The sequence below is a fragment of the Myotis lucifugus genome, unplaced genomic scaffold (genome assembly GCF_000147115.1).
Source record: "Myotis lucifugus unplaced genomic scaffold, Myoluc2.0 scaffold_78, whole genome shotgun sequence".
Lineage (NCBI taxonomy): Eukaryota > Metazoa > Chordata > Mammalia > Chiroptera > Vespertilionidae > Myotis > Myotis lucifugus.
The window spans coordinates 2051099-2070805 of NW_005871126.1; the positions used below are offsets into that span (position 1 = coordinate 2051099).

Sequence of the window (19707 nt, forward strand, 5' to 3'; positions counted from 1 at the left end):
TATATATATATATATTAGAGAAAAGGAAGGGAGAGGGATAAAGAGATAGAAACATCAATGAGAGAGAAACATTATCAACCAGCTGCCTCTTGCATGCCCCCTACTGGGGATTGAGCCTGCAACCCAGGCATGTGCCCTGACCAGGAATCAAACTGATGGCCTCTTGGCTCCTGAGCTATACCAGCCAGGCTTAAAGCAATTTTTAAATTAAAAAAATGAATGTGAAATATGATATCCCAGAAGCCGGGCTTTTTATTCTTTCCGCTCTTTGTTTTTAAACATATATGTGTGTAAACGTAGATATAATTGACAGTTTGGGGGCATTAAATCAACCAAGTCAGAAAACAAAGAAAATACTCTATTAAAGTATTAACAGAGAAGGAACAAGGAGGTATTTTATACAACAAATTAAATGATGAATACTATTTGAATTCATTTAAATTAAATGGGCCAACAATTTAAATGTAAAAGCAATGAAGCAAATGACCCCCAAGTACACTACTGGGATCCATTTTTAAAAGAAGTAGGTGTATATTAAGCAAAAGTATCAACTGGCAAAATGAGGAAGCCAAAAGTGAAGCTAGAACATATCAACTTCAGCTAAATAATGTAAGGCTTGCATTTAAATGGCAATCCAGTCTCATGAGAGCATTAACACCACAAAAGCTTACCTGTCAAAGAACTCCTGGAGTTCTCTCTGCCTGATTGGCAAAGCATCTTGCAGTCTCTAAGTCTGAAAGCAAGCTTGTGTTCATGGAAGGGCCTGCAGGACTCTGTTCTGTAAGGTGATAGACTTGATTTTTTTAGGTAACAGGAACCTACTCATTAAGTATGAAGTTGGGGTGACCACATGAGCAGGATTTCTAATTCTTCAGGGGCTAAAAAATAATAAATACGATCGTTAAAGTGATTTTTACATTATATTTCTTTAATTGACTCTTGCACACAAATGTAAACCTTTTCTCATCTAAGTTCTGCATGAAGGAAAGATCAGGCAAACTTCTTGAAGATCCTCATTATATTTCTGTTGTGCTTTGTTTTCCTCTTTCGTAAGCCTCCACTGAACTGTGGAAAGAAATGTCTTACTTGGGTGGGAAAGGTGAGAGAGGGTGCCCACAGTGAGCAACAGGAATAGCAGAAGGAAGGAAAGATAAATGTGATCAGAAGCTAGGGAGGAGAGGGGCGGCATTAGTACACAGGATGCAATTCAGCTTGTCATGTGACTTCCGTACTTAATTTAATACGATTATTTCATCAGAGAGGATAATAGCGCAGCGTAATTAATTTTGCAACATGTTTCATGAATGCTTTTACTCTTGCCCATATGTTAGTCTTGCTACTTCATATGACTGTTTATGATAAACTAGAGGCCCGGTGCACAAAAATTTGTGCACTGGGGGGGGGGGTGTCCCTCAGCCTGGCCTGTGCCCTCTCGAAGTCTGGGACTGCGGCAGGCTGGGGGCTTAGCTAAGGCTTAGCGCATACTCCCTGGTGGCCCCACAGCAGGGCATCCTGGCAGCCTCCTGACAGGAGGGCGGCCGGGAGAGCCAAGTGGGGCAGGGGCTGTAGGAAGCCATGGAGGGGCAGGGCAGCCGGAGCCAAGTTCCCGGGGGTCTGAGGAGAGTGCTTGACAGGAGCCTGGACTGCAGAAAAGGAAGAGGAAGCGGCCACGGGGAGCTCTTCCAATCCCCCTGCACGGACACCCTACTGCAGCCCCTGCACCCTCGGGGGGATGGGGAGGCTGACCAGACAAGGAGAAGACCCAGCCTTGGGGTTAGCTGCAGCCCGTATCTCCGACTCCCAATCTCTTCCCCTGCCATCCCCGCCAGGGGCGCCCACAACAATAGCACGCCTGCGACAACCCGTCAGGGCCCCAAGGCACCGGAGGCCCGTGGCCTGCCACTCCTGGGCCCCCTCTGCTGGGGCCAGGCACACATCTCCTCCCTACAACTCTAGACCTGGGTGGAGGCAGGCCTAAGCGGCCCCTCAGGGTCAGACTCATCCCCCCCAACACCCCCTCCCTGACAGCAGTGGCACCGTCTCCGCAGCAGAAGTGCACTGAACCTTGCCGGGGGTTCGGCTAAACCCGTCCTCCTAGCCCGCCTGGCCCCACCCTGGCCCGGCCCCTGCCCTGCTCCAGGAGATTGGAGCCCCGCCCTGAGCACCTACAGCTGTGAAAAGGCCATGTATAATTTAAAGAATGGTACCAAGTGGGGAGGTTTGACAGTTACTCCCCTTTCAGCCTTGCCACCCCCCCCTAGTACCCCCCTAGCACTCCCCCCTCCCCCTAGCCAGCACCACCAGGGATGACCACTGCTGGCCAGAGCCCACCCCTCCGAGGCCTGTGGAACCCAATGCAAAGCTTCCATAGCTACAGTCTCAGGAAACAATTATGCCCTCCTCCCCTAATCAGCACCTGCTGCCTGCGAGGGTACCCGTGGGCTTAAAAATAACAATCCCTTCCTGTTTAGACATCACTTACTTGATGAAACTTTTCTAGGTTTATTAGCTCAGAACCTCCTCATGACAACCCAGTGAGGTAGGCGGAGAAGAGATTACAATTCCCATGGTATATGCGTGTGCAGAAATGAAGCTCAGAGAGGAAAAGTGTCAAGCACAGTGGTTCCCAAGGTGCAGCACATGCCCCACAGGGGGGGCAATTTGATTTTAAGTGGGGACAATTCCAGAATGAGTTAACAGTGAATTTTTTGCATTTCTTATGGTTCGAAGGGGCTTCATCTACAGCGTATCCTATATAATGAAAGGCTAATATGTAAATGACTGAATGGTGGAATGACCGGTCACTATGCTGTGCGCTGACCACCAGGGGGCAGGCACTCAACACAGGAGCTGCCCTCTGCTGGTCAGTGTGCTCCCACAGGGGGAGAGCCGCTCAGCTGGAAGCCAGGCTCACAGCTGGCGAGTACAGCAGCAGTGGTGAGAGCCTCTCCCGCCTCTGTGGCAATGTTAAGGATGTCCGACTGACGGCTTAGGCCCACTAAGCCGTCAGTTGGACATCCCCCCAGAGCTCCCAGACTGTGAGAGGACACAAGCCACACTGAGGGACCATTCCCCCAGTGCACGAATTTCGTGCACCGGGCCTCTAGTATATATATATTTCAATTACCATATGGCTATTAAAGAATCAAAGCATATTTATAAATGAAACAATATATTAAATGCATAGGCAGCCTGTCCTCAAATAATTCAGTTTAAATAAGATGCAATTCTACATATGTTTATACCTAGGTCTCAAATAGAAAGGAAATGCATTTTTTCTTTTTGCTCCTTTATTACTGACCACACAAAACAAAAGCCTCAAAGCCACATGCCTAGATGTTAGGTCACTTGCGTTTTTCTAATGCCTGACATATAACAGTCATTAATAAATAGTTGAAATTTTATTCAATAAATGATGAATGGATGGATGGATGCTTGAATAAATGTACATGGTCTTGTCCATTGCCGTTAGAGTGCTATACATTTGTTAACTACCAAATAAGTGTTTCACTTTCAATGAGTCATTTAGGTAAATATTTAAGGAAGTAGAATTTTGAGACAACTGTGATATGCCATAAACTAGATTATCAATTAGATACTAGAGAATGAATTAGAGAATGAATCAATAAGAGATGAATGCTTTTTCTGGAGGGTACAATCATTTGCACATTCTTAGTGGTCCATTTTGTGGTCCAAGATCCACATGTGAGCATATTTCCATGCTGTGAACAGCAAGGATGAAAATAGAAAGAAAGAAGTAGACTTCTTTAGGATACTGACATCCCTATTAAAAATCCTTAGCAAGAAGTGAATGAAGGCTAAGGAGTAATAAGAGAGAAATAACCCTCCAGGATTCTAGAGAATGCGTTTTATCATATAATTATTTGATTTCTTATAGAAATCAAACATCAGAATGTGTTTGGTCTTTGTGCATTATAACATGATGAATATTATACAGTTATATTAGAGTAACACGTTTTTTATAGAATAAACTTATTACTTGAAAACCATCTAAATGAAATATATTTAACTTTATATTTTACATAGAATAACCCCTGCATCCATGATGACAGTTGGTATTTCTCCAGTGCATGTAAGGCTCTATATTTGTGTCAAACTTATTTCCTTATCTAATTTATTATTTATGTGTGTGGGGATTTTCATTGGCTGGGATACAATTTAATTAGGAACTCCATGATATTTTTATATGGTGACCACAAGCTGATATTAAGTGAAGTGTTTGCATTCAGACAACTTATAGTAGCTCTAAGTAAATGGAACATGCCTGAACTATTATGTTTGTTTGGGTTGTACGTGCTTTGCATTCTATCCCAGACAACTACGATTAGCAAAGACTTTATTGGAAGAAGCTATAGCATGAATAGGTTCCTAAAACTTGTATGTGGATATACAAAATAGTATTCTCTTATACATTACTATATGAATTACTATATTTCTGGCATATTGTACACAAACCCTTGATATTTTCTCTCAAAAAATTGTCTTAGTTAACTCTTTAGTATAAAGGAAGAAAATGTTCAGTGCTATATAGTGTGAGAAACATGCACATAAAAAAATCACCAAAATAAGTCAATGATGTGTGCCTCAACTTTTAAACGAATGTATAAAGTAGAAAATGTGAGTATTTATTTTATTATTGCATGTTTATTAACCATTATATGGCTTATTATGTGGTAGTATTAATATGGCTAAGCCTGAATTTCAGAAATTATATTCCATTAACATCTTTTAAATGTAATTTTAATTTGTCATGTAAATGAAGAATATTGTATGTTGAGTCCACAAACCAAGGTTCATTAAAACTTTCTCAACCATAGTTTCCCTTCTTTGTTTATTAATTACTTCATAGTATTGAAAATTAAATAAATGATTGACTTGAAATAAATATAATTCTATGAATGTAAATAATAGCCTTCTATTAGTGCTTACCTTAACTTACACATGTTTGCTCTATATTTATCACATACAAGTTTGGAGCTATTCAACAGACACATAAGATTAGTTTTATCTACCAATTTGTATATAAAGGAAATATGTATGATATATGCTATTTTCAAACATTTGAACTGACAGCCCTAGCTGGGTTGGCTCAGTAGATAGAGTGTTGGCCTGCAGACTCAAGGGCCTGGGTTTGATTCTGGTTAAAGGCACATGCCCAGGTTGCAGGCTTGATCCCCAGTAGGGGGCATGCAGGAGTCAGCCAATCAATGAGTCCCTCTCATCATTGATGTTTCTATCTCTCCCTCTCCCTTCTTCTCTGAAATAAATAAAAATACATATTTTTTAAAAAGTTTTAACTGACAACGTAATTTAACAATTGGACCAGTAATTAACAGAAAATTGTTTTCTTCACTTTCTTTTCCAATGCTTTCTTGACCTTGAAAATTACTTATGTTTGTTTATATGTAAACCAGGACCCAGTGCACGAATTTGTACACCTTGAAAGGAACTGTGGGCCATGAGGCTGGTAGGCCCAGGGGCAGGTCTCGGCCCATCCTCCACGCCCCCCCAGCCCCTCTTGCAGCGACCTCCTGTTCCCTGTATGCCAGCAGCCCCACCCACTCCTGCTGCCCCCGCTCACACCCGCTGACAGTGTGGAGCCATTGAGGCTGGCGCCAGCGGTGGGTACAAGTGGCGGCTGCTGCCCCAATAGCCCCTCAGGAGCAGGGGGAGGTGGAGAAGCCCTCAGGGGCAATCAGAGCCAGCAGCTGCCACTCACATCTGCTGATGGACCAAGTGATTGGGACTGGCGCCGGGCACCGGCAGTGGGTGCGAGCGGCAGCTGCAGTGCCGGCTGCAGGTGTGAGTGGGGCCAGCACTGGCAGTGGGTGTGAGTGGCGGATCCGGCGCTGGTGGCAGGTGCGAGTGGGGTCAATGCTGGCTGCACATGTGATCGCCGGTGGGACCACAGCACGTGGGAGCAAAGAATTTTCAGTAACCACCAGAGGCTCGCCCCGATGACAGCGACCGATGCCCCGCCTTGGTCTGGTGCCCCCACTCACCTGCTCCACTATTCCACTGCATGGCTGACACCTGCCATGTTCCGCGCACCCCCCCTGGTGGTCAGCACACATCATAGTGACCAGTTGTTCGGTTCAGTTGTTCTGGATGTTCTGCTGTTCGGTCTATTTGCATATTAGCCTTTCATTTTATAGGATTATATATCTTAATTTTTAAATGTATACTTTATATTTAAAACTATAGGCTAATCATGCTAAGCTTTAAAATTTCTCCTAAATGAGATATTGCAAATAATAAACAAAGTAGAAAAAGCCTTACATTTGGCACTTATTGTGCATATTCATAATTAGGAGGCTACATCCCATAAATGAATAGTCCACTTCCATTTCATAGTTATGGTGTTTTAATTTTTATCTAGTCAAGTAAAAAATAATTAATAGAGCCCTAGCCAGTTTGCCTCAGTGGATAGAGCATCAGTCTGTGGACTGAAGGTCCCAGGTTCAATTCTGGTCAAGGGCACATGCCTGGGGTTGCTGGCTGGATCCCCAGTAATGGATGTGCAAGAGGCAGCCGGTCAATGATTCTCTCTCATCATTGATATTTCTATCTCTCTCTTCCTCTCCCTTCCTCTCTGAAATCAATAAAAATATTTTTAAAAAATAATTAATAGAAAATGGTAAACTACTGTATTCTTCATAAATAATAAGTATTTGCTATAGTAGCTCTGTTATAAATTATTACAAGAATCAAATTGTGAAATATTAGATAATGGGTCAAAATTATTTTTATAGCTACCAGTATAAGGATCAAGCATGTGGGTTCTTATTAATATACCATTAGCCTGGTCACACAAAGAAAGAGAATGAAAGGGCAATTATGAATGACATTCCTGCCAACTTTGGACCTGTCGACCTCTATTATGTCCTTAGGGCTTTGCACTTTTTGGATTTCAGACATCATGCTGCCTCGAATGGAGGAGAATATTAAGAACCCCAGTGGATCTCTTGCTCTGATCATTGCTTTGGGTAGTCCTTTTTCAGTATGCGCATGTAATAGTTCTCAGTGCTTAAAGCACAGCCAGTGACCTTTCACCCCATCAGCACCACAACTGCATCATCTTCAGGGACACCACCGTCCTCTCTCTACACACACTCACCATTTCCTCTGAGCTGGTAAATCTGTGTAGCAACTCTGCGAACATACTCGCTCCTCTCTTTTCTTTCTGCACAGTCAAGTGGAACAGCCACCTTCAGTTTCTCCAAACATCCCCTCAAAACTTCTGCAAGAGTTGTGATGCTGTCAGAGGAAGTTTTCAGGCTGTCATGACAAAAGCTAGTGGTTTCACACAGAAGGTAGTGAGCAGGTGCGACGTTTGATGGGGGAAAAGTGCCTCGACTATTTACAGCTGCATAGTAAACAGTCAATGAAGCTCCCTTCTGACAGGATATTTTGGCGGAATTTCAGGGAGAAAATGTGGATTCTAGTCCTTATTGTCTCACCGAATCTCAGTAGCATTTATTTTATTATGCACATGCATATTTTTATTTATTATTATTAGCATATAATGCTATGTTCTGATAAAAAAAAATTCAGGATTGAGCTACTATTACATCATTTTTAATGTTACCTCCTTATACTGAGGAAGTTTTTTAAAGGGGTTTGAAGCCAATACGCATATATTTTAGTAATCTCCCTGTATATTATATAAGGCAGTGTCATTCAAACATTAGTGTGCATCAGAATCACCTGGGAATGCTTGTTAAAACACACATTGCTGGAACCCACCTCCGAAGTTTCTAAGGATAAAGAATTTGCCTTTCTAACAAGTTCCCAGGTGGTGCTGGTGGTGCTAGTCCACGGACCACATTTTGAGACAGAGTCATTCATACTGGAGGAGAGTAAAAAAGGGGAAACAGTACCCCTGGGTTTCTGCCAACCATAGCATCATATATATGGATTTTGGCTGACCAGCCCAACTAAATGTTCAAATTGAAAAATGGAGGGATGATTTTGCCCCAGTACTTTTAAAAAAGCTAAAGTAAACTTTTCAAAAAATATATTAAGCCAGTCATGGAATTATCTTACTTCACTTTTTTACAAAATTCTATGAATCCATACAAATTTGGTATAATGGTCATTAACTTATTATGCATCTAACATGACCCCAGATTGCCATTGAATTATCTCATGGATTTTCAGGTAACTGTTCTTTTCTCTGAAACAGAAAATAGAATTGAAAAAAAAATGTTAGCTGTTTTCCCTAGCCTGTTCATAGGTTTCATAAGTGCAGCTAACAATAAAATCTAACAATAAACCACTTTAAAATATAAATTGGAAATAGATGTTATATTACACCATTTTGCCATTTTTATAAAGTGCCTTGTTACAGTGTTTTTCAGTAAATATATACATAAAATTTTGTATGCATTAATTAACATGTTTATTAACAGGTTTCAATGTCACCAAGTCACACCATTTGATTCAAACTGTTCCAATTTTGACAAGTTATCCTGCTACTACTGGTAGATATTTTATGTACTTAACTCATGAAGATTAAACAGTAGCTAAGTGGAAACTATATATATATGTATTTAAATATATTTTATTGATTTGTTACAGAGAGGAAGGGAGAGGGATAGAGAGTTAGAAACATCGATGGGAGAGAAACATCGATCAGCTGCCTCCTGCACACCCCCTACTAAGGATGTGCCGGAAACCAAGGTACATGCCCTTGACCAGAATCGAACCCGGGACCCCTCAGTCCGCAGGCCAACGCTCTATCCACCGAGCCAAACCAGTTAGGGCTATATATATTTTTTTAAATCCTCACCCAATGATATGTATTTTTTTTTAGTTTGAGAGAGAGAGAGAGAGAGAGAGAAAGAGAGAGAGAGAGAAATTGATGTGAGAGAAACATTGATTGATTGCTTCCCATATGCACCCTAACTGGGGATGGAACCTGCAACATTTTTGATGTACGGGACAATGCTCCAACCAATAGAGCCACCTGGCCAAGGAGGAAGCTATATTTTTATTCTATAGTAGTACCTATGTAAAACTGGATGTAATTTAAACAATAAAACACAAGCAAATTATGCAATATTTTAATTTTAGAGCACAGAAAAGTAATAACTTTTTGTTTGTAATGAAAAAAGTGATGTCATGTCTGATTCTTATATATTGCAATAAAAATTTGAGTGATAATTGTACTCATAAGGGCTAATATGGATAGTTATAAAGTAAAATGTGAACTATGCAAACTTGACCTGTGCAAGCATAGAACAATTGAAAATCACCATACCTGCTGACTGACCACATACAAATCTTTATACCACCATGTAGTGCACTGTAAGGAAAATATGTAAAACAAATTTGGATTTTAAAAAATGTAATGTTAAATGTTTAGAACATTGTTGCACATAAATAGTACATATTAATATAATGCTAATTATATTGTTTCCATTTTTTATTAAACCCAAAAGTGCTCCTAGGAAACTTAAGAAAAGGGGTTATTTTCTAACAGTTAGAAAGTTTTGTTTTTCTTTTTTGTATTTGATTTGGGGAGCAGTTCTGATCAGAGCTACACACCATTTCACTCCTCCATCATGGATGTTCCAGGAACTCTACCTAAGCACCAGGCTACAAAGATGCTTGGGACTCAAACCCTCTTCTCTGGAGGTTGGATAAAAGCTGTCTACATCATAATTTTATATGAACAATGTATTGTCTCTCAATAAAAATGAATAGTACAAATAATAGCTCTTTCAGAATATTTCTTACAGGTGATGTCAGTTATTTGCTTTCTGGATGGTTGAGTGTACTTGTACTTTATGTGATACAAAAGGCGTTTCATAATATGTAGTTCACAGTGACGTTTTTGACAGCTGACCAAACATTTGTGATGTTCAGATTGAATGCTAAGATCACTGATTGGTAGAGTAACGTGGTGGGAAAGGACAGGCACTCTACCTGTGTTTTTCTAGGCATTTGTAATCAGCTTTTCCTTATCACAACTCATGTTCTAATGATCATTGCAGGATGAAGTGGCACAGCCACTGAACCTATCAGCTAAACCCAAGACCTCTGATGGCAAATCACCCACATCACCCACCTCTCCCCATATGCCAGCTCTGAGAATAAGCAGTGGGGCGGGCCCCCTCAAAGCCTCTGTCCCAGCAGCATTAGCTAGTCCTTCAGCCAGAGTTAGCACAATAGGTAAGTTCTGTTTCTTTTGTTCTTGCTGATTTTCTGTTTGTGGCAATTGAATGAAATCATCTTTTAATGGCAAATCACACATACCCTGTTCATGGCTTTAGTTCCATACGAGAGTTCCAATTTGATGAGCCTCATAGGTCTGTTTTAACATGCAATTGGAATTTGTAACTGAACTCCAAGTTATAATTTCCCCCTGAAAATCAAATTGAACTGCTTATGTTTGTTGCTATAACTGATGTTCCTAAGTTTATATAAAAGAGGCCTTATGTCTAATCACAGAGAGCAGTGGTTCCAGAATGCTGTTGTCAGGTGACTTGCCTTTTCCATCACTGAAATTTATTTTTATATTTTGTGATATGTACAAAGTATACATAATAATGAAATACCTTCTGCCTGGTTTAGCAGTCAACCATCAGGATGTGAAGTTTGTTTAGTTCCACACCACTTGAAATGTACCTGAATATATTAAAAGTATTATAAAAAGTTGATAGCTTCATTTCTCCAAAATTGTCATTTCAGTAGAGTAGCCAAACACTAGAGAATGTTTCTCATATGTAATACTTTCAGCAATAAAGATTTAATTTTTTTAAAAAAATGCTTCTATAAGCTTTTAAAATTTTTAATAGTTTGTATTTTAGTAACAGAAATTAGACAGCACTTAATTAATTGCGCATTTATTAAAATGTTTGTCATTTGTATATATTATGAGGAGGCTAGCACAGACCAGTCCTCAAGGAGCTCAAGGTTTAGTTGGGGGGAAAATCATCCTACAGCACAAGTCAGCCATAGTAAGTAATATTCCAGAGCACAGATACAATCCTTTGTTCATAAAGAGGAGAGTGTAGAATTCTATTTGGGAAGGATCAAGGGAGGCTAAGCTGGGGATAATCTATTTCAAGTGGAGCCTTGAAGAAGAGTTATAGCCCTAGAAATTTAGACTGTAAAAAAAAAAAAACCACACAAAAACAAAACAAAACAAAAAAAGCAGTAAAATAGTACACTTTTGAGAAACATTGATTTGGCTAGGTATAGAATGAGGGTGTAGTAGAAAGTGATCAGAGCTAAAACTGAATGGGGCAGAAAAGTTAAAGAACACGAAGAATAAAAACATTAGGATTTAGTTGGAGCTTATGGGTGGGTAGACTCAGAGAGAGGTTAGTACAAGGGTGTAGCAGAATTCCAATTACAACTATTTGAAGAATATGAGGAAAAAAAGAGCATTTGATATATAAACCAGTCTCTTTGTAAGCTTGCTGTTTAAAAGTAATTTTGAGAACGCTGAGTAGTGATAGGTTTTAGAATAGAAAAACCATATTATTTTTCAAAGGGAATAAGAATTGGAGAGATATATAGATATAAAAGAGTGCATCAGTGATGATGCAACAACAAGAGATAAGGAGAAAGGATTAACTTTGGAAAGGAGAAAAGTCCCTTGTTTTTTCTAAGACTGAAGGAAATAAAGAAAAAAGAAGTAAAGTTGTGAAGAAATTGTGGGATGGATAGAAAGAAAGCTGGAGGGATGTATTCCAATTGCTTCCATCTTCACAAAGTAGAATTCCAGATTATTTGCCAACAGAAAGTCAGTGTGGGCCAGTGGGGCAGCAATAAGAAGAGAAACAATGAAAACTTAAATTCTGAGAAGTCTGAAAAAGGTTGGGTGTATGTGTGCTTTTTATTATTATGCACCATGCGGTTATGGTCAAACTCTCAGTCACTCTGCTCAACATCCTTAATGGACACCAAGATAAAGACTTGCTTTCATGTCCTAAGTTGGTAAAAAAAAGAACGAGAAAAAACAATACTTTATTTGGCAAGAATGATTTATTTCCATAATAGACATGAAGGCTTATCCTAGTAAATATCACAGTGTTGGTATATGAGTTACTTTTGTAATATCATTAGAACTAGAATATTAAACTAATGGAATAACTAATGCATATGTATTTTTAGATGAGGATTTTATACATTAGCATTCCAAAGATTAAGTATAAGAAAATATTTTAGAAAGGCAAGAATATATTTAATGATATTTGTCATCTGACTTTCTCCACTACTAAAACTTCTCTTATTTTGTTCCCTGAAACATCCCTTCACCACACACATATTCCTCATATTTTCCAAGGAGTTGAGGGCACTACAATTTGCTTTTCTATTTTCAACAAATGGCAGATGTTGAAAGCTGAAACTATAATGAGTAATAATGTAGTTGGATAAAAGCTCTGAGCATTAATGGTGTTGTAAAGGTCACTCCTGAAAGAAGAATTAATGTGTTATGCCATTAATAAAGCATGGAAAACTGTGAACTAAAAGATAACTAAAGGTATCATTAATGACATGGGTTCATTGTTATATACCTACCAGCCATAAATATAGAAAGTGAGTTTTTGAGGTTGGTGACCAATATTACAGTATATTATATAAGGATGTTTTTAATATGGTTGGCAAATGATAGGCAGCTCCAAAGAAAGAATCCTTAAAAGCCAGGGAAGGTTCAGATGATTGATGGATAATTTTAGAAGCTCTTGACCAGATGTTATCTTTCCCTCATTGGCCGTTTTCACTTACATTGCACATGTATAGAACACTTTTAACTTTTTTCAAAGCATTTTTAATCTATTTTCTCACTGCAGTTAATTTTAGAAGTATAGAGCCTTAACTAGATGGAGCAGATATCCATATCAAATAGTCAAAACTTGTTATTTTACAGATAAAGAACAGAGGCCTACAGTGGCTAAGTGCTTACTAGGGACTCTAAGTAAGTTGCTCTCATGGTGTAGATAGCTCTGTGACTCTGTTTATTACCTCTGGTTTAGTTTCAAGGAAACACATACACAGAAACTTAGTAACTTGGCCAACTCACATCCAGTGGAGGTTGAGGCCTTAAAATCAGAGTCCAGGTTGGGATGCTTTATTTTTAGTTATTGCCTATTGGTAGTCTCTCTGTATTACATGCTTTAATCAGGCATCTATTTAACCTTTCACTCATTCATCCAATAGATGGGTATTAAACATCTTCTCTATGCCATACATTTTTCTAAGCCTGGAGGATAAGCAGGTGAAAGAGTTGGACTGAGGCTTAGATGCCATGGTCTTTGTTCTATCATCTCTAAAACACTAAAACATATTATTCTTACTCTTCATTCCTGATGGATAAGTGAAATTTTGCCTGAGCAAATGTGTGTACACACACAGATTCAATAAGATGAAGGGAAACACTTTGAGGTCCATTAATTTGGTATTTTATTTCTGCAACTTGCTCATTTAAAATATGATGCCATGAAGGAGAATATTAGCTCAAATACATTTACATTTTTTATGAGAAAAACTTTTCTGAGGGTAAGTTACTGAACAAGAATTGTGTAATAGTTACATAGGTAGCCATTGGATTATCAGGACGTTAGGGGTATCATTCAACATCTGGCAATTAACATTCACAAAACATTTCACAATTTACAATTTGCACTCATGTTTATTATTCAACTAATTCTTGAGAGATTTCACATGTGAAGAAATAATAAGGTGCCCCAAATTTGATGATGATATGATGTCAAAAATCGTAAAAAATATTAATATGTATTGAAAATAATTTAAAACACCTGGGCCTTTACTTTTACTTATAGCTGAAAAACCAAATGTAAAATAAGTATGTACTAAATAAGAATTTGTATTGCCCTGATAGCATTTATTAAGCTCATGAATTTTAATAAATCCATGATATATAGTACAGGCCTCCATTGATATGATGACATAGAAAATCAATGAACTTGGAATTATAAACTGGAAACTTTCAACTTAGAAATATGCATTTATTCCTTCAACAGTCTGCTATGGGCCAAAGGAATAAAAGACTAAAAGAAAAAAAAATGCCCTCAAGTAGTGAGTTCAGAGATTGGTGTGAAAGACAAATTTAGAAAACGAGCTACAATGACACAGTAAGAACATTTACAAGGTTTTGAAGGAGCAGATAAATGGGAAGTACTAATGCTGCCAAGGACTATGTCTGGGGCATGTCAGCAAAGTCCTTACAGAAGAGTGACATTTAAATAAATTCCCAAACACACCAGGAAGAGAGCGTATTTCAGTAAAAGACAAGCTTGGGCAACAGAGGTGGGCGGGAGGAGGAAGGCTGTCCTTAGAACAGGAAATAGTTCCGTGCAGCACAGAACTCCTGAGAGACTAGCAAGAAATGACCCGGGAAAGATAAGCAGAGTTGACATCATGAAGAGATGTTTAGGCCATTTTAAAGTGTTTGGAGTTTATCCTAGAATGACGTTTCGTGGGGAGCATTAAAGTGTTTCCTGTTTCAGTATATTTGGGAAAGGCTGCATATTATTGTTACTTCTTGCAGATCCATGATGCACATGAACATATTCAAGATTTTGAGAACTTGTGCATTGAAGAAACCTTTTTAACTTTCATTAGTATTTTCCACATTTATTGGAACATGGGGTTATTTTGCTTCACAAAATCATCATCTTATAATGCTCCCTTAAGCACTGGGGTACCAAGAGATGAGCTTTTTGATCAGATAAAGTGACATGATCCAAATTCCTTGTTTTGGGATATTTTGGAATGTTGTATCTGCAAGCAGAGTAGGAGATGGATTCAAGGAGTGTAAGCCTGAAGATAGGGGAACCAGTTAGGAGGTTATGGCATTAGCCCAAGTGAGCTATGAGGTGGCTTCAGCAAACGTAGGGTATGTGGGGATCGAGAAGAAGCACATGTGAGAGCAAGGAGCAGACAGAGCTGTCAGGGCTCGGTTGTGGTTGCCTTTTATATGTTTGGGTAAAGGAGGTGTCTTAGATGACTCCCAGGTGACGGCATGGGCAACCGGCATGGGCTATGGGTGTAGAAAGAACAGATTGAGGAAGTGGGAGATGATGAATTCTGTTCTAGACACACTGCATTTCAGATACTCATGGGACATTCAAGTAGAGAACCTTAGGAGGCAGATGTATGTAACTAGGAATAAGGATTTGAGTCGGACAGTAGATATTTCACAGTACTAGGAATCACCCCTTGACTCTACCCCTTGACTCTTAGGATTATGTTTAGGATCAAATGTGATCTATTGAATTCTAAGGCTGATGCAACCAATCACAAACTGGGTAGCTTGAAACAAATTTATTCTATCACTGATTGGAAGCTAGAAATCCAAAGTCAAAGTGTCAGTAGGGATTAGTTCCTTCTGGAATGTCAGGGAAATCTGTCTCATGCTTCTTGATTAGCTCCTAATGGTTGCTGACAGTCCTTAGTGTTCCTTGATTTTTAGATGCAAAATCCAAACTTTGCCTCCATAGTCACATGACCTTCTTCCCTGTGTCTCCTTATGTCAAACTTTCCTTTCTCTCATAAAGACACCAGTCGTTGGATTAAGGCCCACCCTAAATCAGGGTGATCTCATTTCAATAGAGTCTGTTAAGAACTGTATTTCCAGCCCTAACCGGTTTGGCTCAGTGGATAGAGCATCGGCCTGCGGACTGAAGGGTTCCAGGTTCGATTCCGGTCAAGGGCATGTACCTTGGTTGCGGGCACATCCCCGATGGGGGGTGTGCAGGAGGCAGCTGATCGATGTTTCTCTCTCATCGATGTTTCTAACACTCTTTCTCTCTCCCTTCCTCTCTGTAAAAAAATCAATAAAATATATTTTAAAAAAAAGAACTGTATTTCCAAATAAAGTCACATTCACAGATACCAGGGGTTAGCCTGAGACAGGGACATTTCCTTTTGAGAGACACAACTTAACCCATTACAGGTACTTCCTGCTTTTCCTCCTACCTTTCAATGTTGGTTTATTTTCATTGTGGAGCAGCCATTACTCGCTTTTTCTGTTTAATTTTACCCTTGCTAAGATTGGACTTGCTCATTTGCCCATTTTTTTCTGCCTCTGAAAACATATAAAAGGGTCTTTTTTAATTTTAAGAATTTTGTTGTTAGTGGTTAAGAAGCATCACTGAGATGCAAAACATCAATTTGTGGTAAATTTTATAAGATTACAGAATCTGGTGAAGCTGGTGATGATTCCTAACCTGTGCTTCCCACATCTCATCTGGGATGCTAACTGGAGCCATATTGGCCTTTGTCCTCTCACTTCCCTCCCAAGATTGAGGTTCACTGTGTCTCTCCTAAACACATGCCCATCTTCTAATTCTGCCTGTAGATACAATCGCTGCCTCAGTATATAATGAAGGAAGAATAAGATGTATCAGGTCATCATTTTGGGTCTTTTTGGACTCTGATGGGGGACTTCTATTTAATTGAACCTCTCTCTCAGCAAGAAATGACACCTCCTCTTGGACTTTATCATAACAAGACTGCTGAGGTACACATATCTTGGAAATGAAAGCAGAAAGAAAAAAAAGGAATAATGCTTTTTACTGTCTTCTCAGATACCAAGAGCTATATATACCTTCACATGTATTATTTTATGTAATTCTTCCATGGAGGTTACATTTATTTTACAGGTGAGGGAAATGGAAACTCAGTGAGATTATTATAATTTGTCAAATATCACACTTTCTGAGAATTAGAAACCCAGATCCATCTGAACCCAATGCCCAAATCTTCTCTGTTTTACTAATGCTATTTGGCAAATGAACCGCCAGTTACAGAATAACTGTCAGGGACCACTTGTGATACTAAAAAAAAAACAGATTAACTCATCTAATCTTCACAACATTTTCGTTGTGACCAATGAGACCACTGAGACATAGAAAAGTGAAATAAATTTTGCAATTTATATAGCTAGTAAGTGGCAAAGCTAGGATTTTACTTCAGCATTGTCCAATTCTAAAACACACACTTCTTTTGAGGGTTGAAACCCTGAAGCTCAATCTAAAGAGCAGGTGAAGAAAGGATCCCAGGAAAGGACATATAGATGGAGGAGTCGGAGAGGAGAGGGGATCCAGTGCTATGATGAGCGACAAGGAAGGAAGGCATTTCAGTGAGGCGATGGTCAGTGCGGTCATTCTGCAGAGAATGGAAAATGCCCCTTAGATTGACAATTAAAAGAACACAGCAAGCAGGAACAAGATTGTAACAGGAATGGGAGAGTGAGGAAGGGACAGGAGAATTTGAATCTTTGAGAAGCTTGGCTTAGAAGGTAGAGTGACAGAGCTGGAACAAGGGGACAACAAGGAGGGAGAGACTTTATGTGCCTGTTTTAGGAGAGAACCTTAGGTACTTACAAGTTGAGATGGTGGAGATGGGAGAGAAGAGCAGATGACAAATGTGAAAGAAAATAACCGATGATGAGGGGTAGGAATCTAGAACATGAGTGCAAGGGATTTTCCTTGAATGAAAACAGAGGCACATTTTACTGACAGAAGAAGAGGCATAAATGGAGATAGATTTGAAGCTGCATGGGGTAACAATGGGCGGGGGTAGGGTAAGGAGCAGGAAGGTGAAATTCTGTTTTTGGTCTTTTCAAAATCAAAGGCCAGACCATCTACCAAGAGAGGGAGTCAGCAAGAATGGTAATTTGGTGACTATGAATAGAAAAAAAATGTGAAGAACCACCAAACAATCCCATTAAGATTCAGTCTATGGTATATAAATGGCTTTTATGATTTAACACAAGAGGTACAAATGTTAGAATTCCAGATCGCATGTGAACCAAAACTCAAGAGTCTCTAAGAGCAAGAACGTTTACTTTAAAGTAAACTTCTATTTCCACCTGCACAGGAATACACACCTCAACTTGGAACTAGCCATGACAGAGCATATGTCCATCAGTCATTTACCCCGTAACAATTTGCATTCATTTTGCATCTATATTAATTATTTTTCCTTCATAATGTTATATTGGCAGCACCTAAAAAGCATAAAGAATTAATACTTGTATTCAGTGCCATGTGCCAAACCATTTCACACATATATGTGCTCTGGAGAAGCTAAATAGACTACAAAAATGTGTGATGCCTGGTTGTACATATACAGGGGTTAGAGGGTAGGAAAATCAAGCTGTCCACTTAGGATGTTACTAAAAGAACATATACCAAGACCATCACTGCCATATCAGAGCTGTATTGCTTTTTAGAGTGGTAGTATTTATGAACAGAATACCTCAAGAATCATATATCAAGAAGCTTGTCCAAGTCAGCATAATATAATGTTAAAACAACCATCTTTTATAGTAAATATTAACCTTGTAGGTCTGACCTTCAGTCAGTTGTTCATATGGAAAATAAGACAATAATTAATAAATAAGAATAAGCTGTTTCACGTACTCACAACTGTAAACCTACTTTTGCCCCACCCTGCATAGTAGGTCCAGGCTTCCTCTTGCATGGACTGCACTAGAACTTATCTTTCTGCTTGAAGGAAAGCAGAGGACAAGGTCTGGTCTGTGCACAGTAAGGGGTGGGGGGAGGCAGTGCTGCCCTAATCTCACATCAGCTTCTTCAATAGAAATGTTTAGGCAGCAAGTGGGTTTCTATGTGTTTTGGCAATCAGCAGATCAGATAGAAGAGTCTCGCTATACAACGAGGATGTGTAATCTGACATGATTAGACAAGGCTCTTTAGTACCAGAACATTCATAATTGAGACAAAGAAATAGTATTAATAACACTTTCCTAACACGGCAGCTAGCCATTTTATATTTCCTTTCTTTAATCTTAGTGTTTTTCAACAAATCATGGGATTTAATAGCGTGTTTTGGCAGATTAGAGGATTTATGGCCCAGATGTTTTTTGTTCTAAAAATGGATTAGGGTGTAAAGTTTGCTGGAATCCATGGAACATGTTGAGGCAAGCCGGTCATTTTATGTGTGATTAGTGCCTGCCTTCTGTCTCACAGTCCCTCCATCTGTCACAATACACCAATGGATCTGGTTAGATTTAGCCTCATGTCACAAACAAGTCCCTTTTCTGGGCAATATCATAGTATAGATTTAGTTTATGCCATTTTATGCCCTAGTTAAAAGATAGGGAGAGCGAAAGATGAGATATTAGCTTGCCTTTCAATATTTGTGAAACAAATCCTTTCTCATTGGTACTCTACCTTAAGATCATGCAGATTATCATAATAAAGGGCATCAAATAAAAAAAATGACCCGTGTTAAAATTAAATTAAAAAATGTTTTGCTCCTTACACCTGTTATTCTTTAAAAGACATATTTGGCAGTGTTTTTGTTTGTTTTGTTTTTCTTTTTTTCTAACTCTGGATTGTAGAGCTGCAGATACAGGCTGGTCATTTGACCATCTTATGAAGAGTATGAATTGTGTGACTATTCTTACCAGTAGCCACATTTTTTTTAAATCAAACAATTACAGGTGCTTGGTTACATTCTGTGCTTGAAATTTAGCCTCTTAACTATTACAAGTATGTATCCATAGCAAACCACTGCCACCTGGGGTTTATTTCACTGTAATCCGATTCAGGGCCAAAATGCTCTTCTTTGTCAGTTAATAATGATTTATTTTTCCTTTAAATAACAACCTGGAAGTGCTATGCCCAAACTTTAAATTGGCCTTTTTAATGCTATGAGAGTGTCTGTAATTATAGTGAT

The 19707-nt window shown here is 39.1% G+C and overlaps 1 protein-coding gene across 1 annotated transcript in view; it reads left to right on the top strand.

Annotated features, from left to right (window-relative positions):
- SOX5 (SRY-box 5) overlaps nt 1-19707 on the top strand; it is a 393207-nt gene that overhangs the window by 342079 nt on the left and 31421 nt on the right. The window contains exon 11 of the mRNA XM_006090652.3: nt 10020-10197. Within this exon, the coding sequence (XP_006090714.1) occupies nt 10020-10197 (178 nt within the window). The remainder of the gene's footprint in view (nt 1-10019; nt 10198-19707) is intronic.